At 34.2% G+C, this 11,213-nt stretch overlaps 1 protein-coding gene across 1 annotated transcript; it reads right to left on the bottom strand.

The window, feature by feature from the left end:
* Window positions 1–6,825: 6,825 nt before the first annotated feature.
* LOC109183488 (double-stranded RNA-binding protein 4-like) lies at window positions 6,826–10,861 on the bottom strand. The gene is made up of 4 exons (XM_019333593.1): window positions 10,780–10,861; window positions 10,227–10,507; window positions 6,990–7,200; window positions 6,826–6,896 (listed from the first exon to the last, which is right to left on the bottom strand). Exons 1-4 carry the CDS (start codon window positions 10,859–10,861, stop codon window positions 6,826–6,828), a joined length of 645 nt encoding a protein of 214 aa, XP_019189138.1.
* Between the last annotated feature and the right edge of the window lie 352 nt (window positions 10,862–11,213).

Raw genomic sequence — 11,213 nt, 5'->3', positions numbered from 1 at the left:
GTATAAATTAGAATTGAATTGTAAAAAATTACAAGTTTGTCATCGTCCCCAATAGAGATTTTTTAGAAATATAATAGAGGACTAAAAGTGAAAAAAAAAAAATGAAAATTTACATAGTCAAGAAATTATTAATGGTTTTTTTATTTTTTTATTTTTTATATTCGATGAATAAAAGTGACACCACTATTAAAGATATAAAATTTCGTTATAGTCAATGGACCATTTTAGTAAAAAAAAAAAAAAAAAAATTTATATGTCCTTGTGGAGGGGTAGGTTTGTCATAGCAAAATAAGTGATGCTCGTATTCGTTGGCACGTGCATAACACTCGCCCCCAAAAATAGATTTATTAAGTACAGTATATTACAGGTTCTGAAATATCTAGACCTGCCTTCATAGCAGAGCCATGGCGACCTCTGTCTTCTTCGCGCCCTTTTTTTTTGACCCAAAACCTCTCACCGCCCCATTTGCGTTGTGGTTGTAAGCTCATAAAGGCCCGAAGGTATTATACGTTCCCAAGAAGAACTCAGCCTCTGAATTGCTCCAATAATGAAACCCCATCGTCATCTCCCCAAGATTTTGAGCCTCAAGAAGCAGTTCTCAAGGCGATTTCAGGTCTATATAGTTGAAATTTCCAGTTTTCTTTCTGCATTTCTTTAATCATTCATATAATTGCATGGATTCTGTGATTATTTAAAAAAAAAAAAAATTTGAATTGTTCTGTGTGTAAATATCAACAAAGAATACAACTTTTTTAAGTAGAAAAGCCAAAGTATGATGCCATTTTTGCTGGTCTTTCATTTCTAGTTAGTTTATTTATATTATTTTAATTGCACGCTGATAGTACTTTTTGTAGAATACTTTGCAAATCTTTTAAGAGCTCCTCTGATAGTTTAATTTATATATGTTAGATATATTAAATATAGTATATTTAATATAATATATATTAAATATAATATAATATATCTATAATATATATTAAATATAATATATCTATATATTATATTTATATATATTGAGAAGAGAGAGAGAGGAATAGATAATTTTATTGATGATTAGAAATGCTTGAATAACAAATCTATTTATACTAGATAAGATAATTCAAATGCTAAAATAAAGGAGTTAATGCTCCATGTAAAGCTAACATCATGGCCATGTACTGCACCTATAATTACTCCCATTATTTTTAACCAATTAACTAACTACTTGGTTTAATATTACTAATAATAATATTATTATAACATTGCCTCCTTTAAACCAAGTTGGATATATTGGTCATCCCAATTTCCTTCTTCAATTTAAGAAATGTCTTCGTCTTCAAGTTGGATATACTGACTTGTATTTCGTTCTGTAAACCCACTTTACTCCAATTGGCTTCTTCCCAGGAGGTAAATCTGTTAACTCCCAGGTACCATTCTTTTCAATGGCACGTATCTCCTCATCCATCGCCTTAAGCCAATGAGTTTCTGTAGCAGCCTCCTCAAAAGTTAAAGGATCACAATCTGCAAAGAGAGCAAATTGAATAATCTCTTCATCAGACAGGTCATTATCTTGACCCAAAACATAATCTTGCAAGCGAGCTGGTAAGTGGCGCTCGCGTTGTGATCGTCGAACTGACGACTCTGGCTGTGAAGGAGACTGGACATTATCTGGAATCGGTTGCTCTTCAACAATATTTTCAACAACAGGAATAACAACTGAACTTTCATCTTTAGCTAACCAATCCCAGGCACCATATTCATCAAAAGTGACATCACGACTTATAACAACCTTTTTAGTTTCAGGATTGTATAGTTTATAAGCCTTTGAAGCGTCACTATAACCAATGAATATGCATTTCTCACCTTTATCATCCAACTTCTTTCTCAATGGATCTGGCACATGTGCATATGCCAAACATCCAAAAACCTTGAGATATTTGATAGAGGGTTTTCTCCCACTCCAAGCTTCTTCGGGCGTCTTATCATGGACACTCTTAGTTGGACACCTATTCAACACATAGACAGCACAAGCAACAGTTTCTGCCCAAAAAGGTTTAGGCAGATCCTTGGATTTCAACATGCACCTTACCATATCCATGATAGACCTATTCTTCCTCTCAGCCACTCCGTTTTGTTGTGGAGTGTATCTAGCTGTCATCTGATGTTGAATACCCTTCTTTTTCAGAAAATCATCACAGGCAATATATTCTGTACCTCTATCAGTTCTCAAGATTTTAATCTCATAACCACTCTGCTTTTCAACAAAAGCCTTAAATTGTTTGAAAACATCACATGCTTCAGACTTTTGCTTCAGAAAGTAAACCCATGTTTTCCTACTGAAATCATCAATGAAAGTAATAAAGTACTTACAACCTCCATATGAGGGAACCTCCAACGAACACAGGTCTGAGTGAACAATCTCCAACTGTTTTGTGGCTCTCCTTGACTTGCCCACGGGAAAGGGATCTCTATGCTTCTTCCCAATCACACAAATCTCACAGATACGATTAGGGACATTCACAACAGGTAAATCAGAAACAAGTTCCTTTCTCGCAAGATAGTTTAACCCAGAAAAATGAAAATGCCCAAACCGCATATGTCATAACCAATTATCATCACAAACTTCAGAATTAAAGCAAGCAAGGAGAGTATGCTTAATTTTCAAAGGAAATAGTCGATTTTGGGACATATTTACCTTTGCAATCAAAACTCCTTTAGCATCTGCAATGGTACAACACCCCTGAGCAATATGTATCTTATATCCTTTTTCTGACAACTGACCCATACTCAACAAATTTTGGTGTAGTTCAGGAACATAGAACACCTCGGATATAAAATTGTGAGTACCATCCTTCAACTGAATAGAGATTTTACCTTTTCCCAAAATTGGCACCTTTGACTTATTGCCAAACGTTACTTCAGACCGGACTGATTCATCTAGTTCGGAAAACAATTCTTTCTTCCCACACATATGGTTACTACACCCAGTATCCAAGAACCATATGTTCTTATCAGCAGAAAAACTATCACTGGCCAAAAGTAAGGTTTCAGAATTCTCACCAGACTTTTCAGCAGTATTTTCAGCAATGTTTGTTCGATTTCCACGATTGTTGTCCTCATTATACCAACAATCTGCAATCTTGTGCCCATACTTGCCACAATTGTAGCAATGAAATGGAAATTTACCTTGTTTGGTATTACCTCCACCTCTTCCTTGGTTGGAGTTACCACGTCCTCCTCCTTGGTTGAAGTTACCACGACCTCTTCCTCTTCCACGACCTCTACCAGATCCTCCACTTCTTTGATTAGTGCCAGTCACATTAAGGGTGACTTGACTCTTCAAAGCTTCTTCTGCTAGTGGTTCCGATTTTGACGCAATCCTGTCAATGTGACTTTCTACCATACCTTTCAGCTCTGCAATTGATAAGAGCTCGGTTTTGTGTGACTCTGTTATTGAAGCCACCACATGGTCATACTTCATCGGCATAGTTCGAAGAACTTTTTCAACCACTGCACCATCTTCAATCGTATCTCCATATAGCCTCATCTTATTCACCATATCAATAAGACGAGTGAAATACGCATCTACTGTTTCTGTAGAGGTCATCTCACAATTATCGTACAACCTTCTCAACGACTGCAACTTAGACTTCTGCGCCCGATCGACTCCTTTGTGTGACACCTTTAAGATGTCCCAAGCTTGTTTTGCTGTTTGAGCACGAGTTAATTGCCCAAAAATGGAATAATGAACACCTTGGTGAATCTGACCCAAGGCCAATTTATCTCGCCGTATAGCGCCTGCATCAGCTCCTTCGGGTAGACCGGGATAAACAAAGCTCCAAAGATTTTGAGCTTGCAAATGTGTGGACATCATAATTTGCCAATAATTGTAATCGAGGTTCCCGTCCAATTTGGGACCCGACCATACAATATTGAAATTTGCAGCCATATTTCACTACGAACAATATCTCGGGGTTGAAAGGTTGACTGGCTCTGATACCAAATGTTAGATATATTAAATATAGTATATTTAATATAATATATATTAAATATAATATAATATATCTATAATATATATTAAATATAATATATCTATATATTATATTTATATATATTGAGAAGAGAGAGAGAGGAATAGATAATTTTATTGATGATTAGAAATGCTTGAATAACAAATCTATTTATACTAGATAAGATAATTCAAATGCTAAAATAAAGGAGTTAATGCTCCATGTAAAGCTAACATCATGGCCATGTACTGCACCTATAATTACTCCCATTATTTTTAACCAATTAACTAACTACTTGGTTTAATATTACTAATAATAATATTATTATAACAATATAGATGAAAGATTTAAGTTCATTCTAGCTCCTGCCTAAGCATTTAGCTGAGTTTTTGTATGATTTTATTTTAGCTAGTCCTGTCCAGAAGGCTTTTAAGAATACATACATTTTTGTTTCTTGCTGCTAATTTCCATGAAAATCTCATCCTCTTGTTTGTGGGTTGAAAAATAGCACACATGAAGCAACTGTGATATGTTACGTTATTTATTTTAATTGCATGCTGATAGTACTTTGTAGAATACTTTGAAAAATCTTTTAAGAGCTCCTCTTATAGTTTAATTTATATAGACGAAAGCTTTAAGTTTATTCTAGCTCCTGCCTAAGCATTTAGTTGAGTTTTTGTATGATTTTATTTTAGTCCTGTCCAGAAGACTTTTATGAATACATAGGGGTCGTTTACTTCATTCTTCTGTTTTTTCATTTTCAATTTTCCATTTCTCCATTTCTCCATTTTTCCTTCTCCATTTCTCCAGTTTTCTTCTCTATTTCTCCAATTTTTTATTTTTCCAGTTTTCTAATTTTCATTCGCTATTTCTCCATTTTTTCATTTTTCTAATAATAATAATAATACACCAATAAAAACCTTACACTAAATAATTTACAACCGATTACAAAGCAACATACCCAATAATAACATGTATACAAATACAAAAGTGAATTTTTTTAAGTAATAAGCATATATTTTTTATAAAAATAAATATTATTATTTGTAAAGGTATAAGAAATCTATATTCGAATTTTGTAATTGCAGCTAAAAATACAAAAGTGAAGAAATCATTGCAATAAAAATTATAGAAAAAGTAATAATAATAATAATAATAATAATAATAATAATAATAATAATAATAATAATAATAATAATAATAATAATAATAAGAAAGAATTCGGAAAAAAAGAAAGAAAGTGGGAATAATAATAATAATAATAATAATAATAATAATAATAATAATATTATTATTATTATTATTATTATTATTATTATTATTATTATTATTACTAAAAAAGAAGAAAGAATTCGAAAGAAATAAAAAAAAAAAAAGAGGGGAAAAAACGAAGGGAAGAAAGAAAGAAGCGGGGAAAAAACGAAGGGAAGAAAGAAAGAAGCTGTGAAAATGAAACAAACACAAGCAGGGTTCAATCACAGGACTTCACGGCCAAATTCTACTGTTCACCCGTGCATTCCATTCCTCCATTTGGAGAATTGTTATTTTCCTTTCTCCAAATTTGTATTAGAATTGGAAGAATGGAGATGAGATTGGATTTGGAAGAATAAATTTAATAAACAAGTTCTCCAATTTTCATTTTTCCACTTTTTCAATTCTCCAATTTTTTGGAAAATTCTCTATTTTTCCAAGTTGGTAAACAACCCCATACATTTTTGTTTCTTGCTGCTAATTTCCATAAAAATCTCACGTACCCTCTTGTTTGTGGGTTGAAAAATAGCACACATGAAGCAACTGTGATATGTTGCTGGAAATTAGTAATAGTTGTAGGCTAGTAGTTGAAGAGGTTTGATATCACTATCTATTTTATATTTTTATGAAACACTTATACTTTTGTTTAAAAGAAAACGAAGAGATAAAATTCGTAATTTATTTATTTATTAATTAATGATAACTCAATTACAAATTTATATAGAATGTTATGTGATATACTAAAAATATGTGACATGGGTGTCAAGTTTTTGTTTTTGTTTTTTTGTTTTTTTTAAAATGGGCTGGAAAAAAGTCTTAACAACAAAGAATATAAATTGTCCCTTTTGCCCTTCATTTTAACACTCACTTAACACCAAAGCTTACGGATGATCATTTTGGTTTAAAATTCAATAGTTGGAGAACCATTTTATGTGCAATTACAAGTTAAGGAACCAATTTGAGAAAATGTCATAGTTGGAGGACCATTTTGAAAATTAACTCTAAAAAACCTTCAAGTAAACCGGGACGGAGCTAGGAAAATACTTGAGTTGGGGCGAAGTTTAAATGACAATTAGAAATATCAATTACGAAATATCAAACAGTCATAATAAGGTTAAAATACAAAATATATTATAAATTACAATAGAAAATTTTTGATAGATTAAACGATAGTTAGAATCGGAGCAAAAAATATACTTGAGTGTGGTAAAAATATAAAATAATTTGAATAAAATGAAGTATAATATAAACTTATATACTACATTAATTAAATGATTCATAAAAAGGATGCATATTGGTTAATAGATATGCAGTCAATTAGAATACATTAACCAAACATAATAGATTAAAAAAAAAAATCAATAGTTGACATGGCATAAAAAGTCCAAATTGTTTCAATTCATTAATGAAGCAACTGTAACCAAAGACACGTGACAAAGGTGCCAAATATTAAAGAGGTGACAGAATAAAAATACTGGATGAAGCTAACTGCCCCGCCTGGAACAACGTCAACGACGTCGTTTTCTACCTTCTCATGTTTCCTTTTTTTTTTTTTTTTTATTTTTTATTTTTCTAAATTCGGCTGTTACACGTGTCTCGGGCCAAGCTTGTCCTTAGATCGGATTATCTCTGAGAGGATGGTTTTATGTTCAGACTCTGCAAAATAGAATAGAATAAATGAATTGACAACAACTTTATGATAAGCAAAATGGATAGCAATTATATTTGTAATATAGGCGGTTCACTTACCCAACAATGAGACAATTACAACAAGAGCTGCTAATCGTTCAGCCTCCTTTTTGTTTCTTCCAGCCTCCCCAGTGTAAGAACAACCATTGAAAACAACTGTTGACTTGAAAGCATGAAGTGATGTATCTGGCTGGATTGTATGATAAGTTGGATTTTCTACATTTATCTTCTGCACAAGCTCATTTAGGATGGACTTGCAAAACATTTTGTACTGGAGAAGTGCCATAAAAGAAAAATCAGCCTCCCATAACCGTACTTTCAAGTTTCAAGTCACAATATAACTCTATATAGGCCAGGAGAGTCTGCAAGCCAATTCCATTCAAACAAAGTATATCCAAAAAAATGTGTACTAAAATTTACCTTCCATCTTATTGATAAGAGATTGCATGTTACTCAAATATCTGTAATCTATATGTATCAATCAAAGCTAATTGTATGATGAGGAATAACAATGCAAACATAATCTTGAACACCTACCTATGCGTATTACATTCATGTTCAAGCGAGACAATACTCATAACATATGGGATGGGAGTTCTGCTTTTCCATTATGAAGCATTTCTCCTTCTTAATTAAGAACCAACTCACTCTGCTAATATTGGTTTAAGTGGATGGAAATTAGCTCTAATTTAGTAAGAACATTAATGTCCAAATCTATCATGTAAAACTCATGGAGTAAAGAATCGAAGTAGATTGTGAGATGGAAATTTTGATGTTCCCTGGCCTTACAAAGCAGTTCTCCTGGCCTATATAAGAACCAACTCACTATACTAATATTGTTAAGACCTTTAAGGGGATGGAACTTAAACTCCGGATTCAGTAAGACCTTAAGGTAAATGATTACCGCTATAAGTAACAATTTAAATAGTATATATAATTGGATAATAGAAATAACAAGGCCTCAAGAAGAATTTTGAGTTGAAATGACTCACTTACTTGGATTCAATGAGGCTAAAATAAAGCCAAGCATCCAAGTTGTTGAGTTTGTCTCATATATGGATTAGGAATATGAGTTTGTCTCATACCAGGAGTAGGAGTGAAGCGGGTAGACCCTTTGTACAGAGATTAGATGCCTATAAATATATTGGTTGTATCCCTAAGGGGTCGTGTCACCACCATTACCATCACTATGAATATAAGAATTGTTTCACTCCCGTGGATGTAGGCACATTGCCGAACCACGTAAATCTTGTCTTCTTTACCCTTTACTACCATTGTTATTGTTTTCTTGTTCTTGTTAATCTCAACAAATTGGTATCAGAGCACTGTTGAGATGGTCAATTCAAGTATAAAATTCGAAGTATCAAAGTTTGATGGTATAGGTAATTTTGGGTTATGGCGGTCTAGGGAAAATGATTTGTTGGCATATCAGGGCCTTCTGAAAACCTTGAGGGCGGAAAATCTAGCAAATCTGGAAGAGGCTGATTGGAAGGAGTTGAAGAAGCAGGAAGCTACGGACGTGGCACATGCTGATGAATCTTATTATAGTGAAAGTGATGTTCTAGCGGTAACTAGTAACAAGTTCGAACATTGTTTGGACTTGTTTGGCGTTTCTAGATGTTAGATGATAAGGTGAGGGACGCTGTAGTGTTGGGCAGCGCGGATACCAGGAGGGGTCGTGGACCTGGTATCGGTATGGGCAAGGCACACGGGTTCAGTGTGACTTTGCAGGGGTGCTGTTGTGTTAGGGGCAGCGTGGATACCAGGAGGAGATATGGATCTGGTATGGGCCGGGCTTGGCTAGAGTCACGCTTGGTGTGGCGGATTGCTTGGAACGAAGCAATTCGTGAACATGCACTAGGAAAAGTTTGATGCTGCGTTGTGCGTGTTGCTGGCCAGTGGTAATTGCTGGTTAGTGGAGCACTGGGCAAGGCACACGGGTTTAGTGTGACTTTGCAGGGGCGCTGTTGTGTTGGGGCAGCGTGGATACCAGGAGGGGACATGGACCTGGTATGGGCCAGATGCAGGAGGTCAGCTAAACGAGACAGTTAGCATGACTCGCGGCTGGTATAACAAGTCGACGGCTGAGGGCGAATGGCTTGGGACGAAGCGGTTCGTATATATGCACTGGGTAGCGTTTGATGCTGCGTATACATGTGGCTGGCTAGTTGGGATGAGCAAGGTTGTTCCTATCCATGTGTATATGTGAGATAAGTCTTTTTCTCCTAAGGGGCATAATTGTGAAGGTGGAGATGTTGAGATAATTATTTTCTTCTAAAGGACATATTTGCCAAGGTGGAGATTTATTGAGTTATCTTTTTCTCCTAAAGAACATATTCACCAAGGTGGAGATAGTCTTTTCTCCTAAAGGGCAGATATGTGAAGGTGGAGATGGTGAGATAAGTCTTTTCTCCTAAAGAGCATATTTGTCAAGGTGGAGATTTGTTGAGTTATTTTTCTCCTAAAGAGCATATTCGCCAAGGTGGAGATTGTTGAGTTTGTCTCATATATGGATTAGGAATATGAGTTTGTCTCATACTAGGAGTAGGAGTGAAGCGGGTAGACCCTTTGTACAGAGATTAGATGCCTATAAATATATTGGTTATATTGCTAAGGGGTTGTTGTAACGTTTATCCGTTACTATTATTATAACATTAGGATAAGTTATGATAATATTCAGTATTTGATATGTGGTGCAACACTAATAACCTAACAACTAGACTACCATTATGATTAGGAGTCTAGTTAGGGTTTAGGAGACCTAAAGACAATCAACCACAATGATGGCCAGTGGTTATATAAGGTCACTAGTCCTCTCACTGCTCACATTACATACCTCATACACCATCTAGAGAGAGCTGAGTAAAGTGAGAGACAAAGCACTTATCATCTCTGCAGCAGACCGGATCGCTCAACCGTAAGAAGAACTATGGCTGGAGGTTAGTACGATCCTATTATCACATATAAGATTATGCATGTGATATTTTAGTCTAACAGTTGGTATCAGAGCCATAAATAATCTCTGCCTAGTTTTTTTTTTTTTTTAATTGCTTAAATATTTACATATGTTGTATACGATTTTGTATAATTGAGATACATATGTGAATATTCTTGAGTTTGCAGTTGTGTCACCACCATTACTATCACTATGAATATAAGAATTGTTTCACTCCCGTGGATGTAGGCACATTGCCGAACCACGTAAATCTTGTCTTCTTTACCCTTTACTGCCATTGTTATTGTTTTCTTGTTCTTGTTAATCTCAACACAAGTAAATATCTAAGACGGACAACAAACCTCATGAATATTATTAAGTGGTTGTAGTTCATCTTTCTTTGTTATTGGTGGCATGGTCTCCATTGCATGTCTCGCAGCATCCTGTTCTGCAGCCTTCCGGTGTGCAAATGTGTTAGGAGAAGTATACTTAGCTTCTTTCTGCCTACTAAGACTGCCTTTAAACATTGGTGCATGTGGAAAACCTTCATTCGCAATTACATAGTTTGGTAGTGGTAGGCATGCTTTTTGTAAATATTCTTGTAGGAGTCCCTTGTAATTAAGAGGAGTATATTGAGTGGCATCTATTCAAAGCAAAGGACAAACACAAAGAATCAAGAACATTATATATATAAAAACAAAAATACAATTATTCATTCTAATAATATATAATGCTAAAGCATGGTCATCTTGAGAACCATTAACAAAATTGATGAATTAAAATCTACTCTCAGCATAGTACCACAAATCTTAATAAGCATATTAAACAAATTTCTTTGACCACAAATGAACAAGAAAAATAGAGCTACAATTGAAGGATCTTATTTCTAAAAAAACACTATGGCGCTGAGCTTACCTTGAAGTCTACCACCGACGGCATAACTTTGATTCACCTGAATGTTAGTAGCCAGGTGTAGCAATTGGCAGCGGGCGTCCATTTTTGGAGAAATAGCAGCTTTTGGATGGATTCTGCTTGTCAATAGGTACACCTTTATATAACATTTGTCAATACTATTTACTCCATGTCTTTTCCTCCCTATTAATTCAAAAATTTTATTATTAAACATAAAAATAAAATTAAATCTTACATATAATAAAGCTATATGGTTTGGGAGGTAATTAATGTTACAATTAATTACCAACATTATTATTATTACTAGCTATAAAAATAAAATAGCCACAACATTTTTTACTATTAAAAAAAAGCACAACATTTGAAAAATAAAATAGCTATTTTTTTTCCTCACCCATAACAAAGGATTACATTTATTGAATTAATGGAGTTATTAA

The sequence above is a fragment of the Ipomoea nil genome, unplaced genomic scaffold, assembly GCF_001879475.1.
Source record: "Ipomoea nil cultivar Tokyo-kokei standard unplaced genomic scaffold, Asagao_1.1 scaffold1129, whole genome shotgun sequence".
In the NCBI taxonomy this organism is placed as follows: domain Eukaryota; kingdom Viridiplantae; phylum Streptophyta; class Magnoliopsida; order Solanales; family Convolvulaceae; genus Ipomoea; species Ipomoea nil.
Note: the sequence above shows the minus strand (reverse complement) of the source record. Positions and strands in the feature narration are given on the sequence as shown.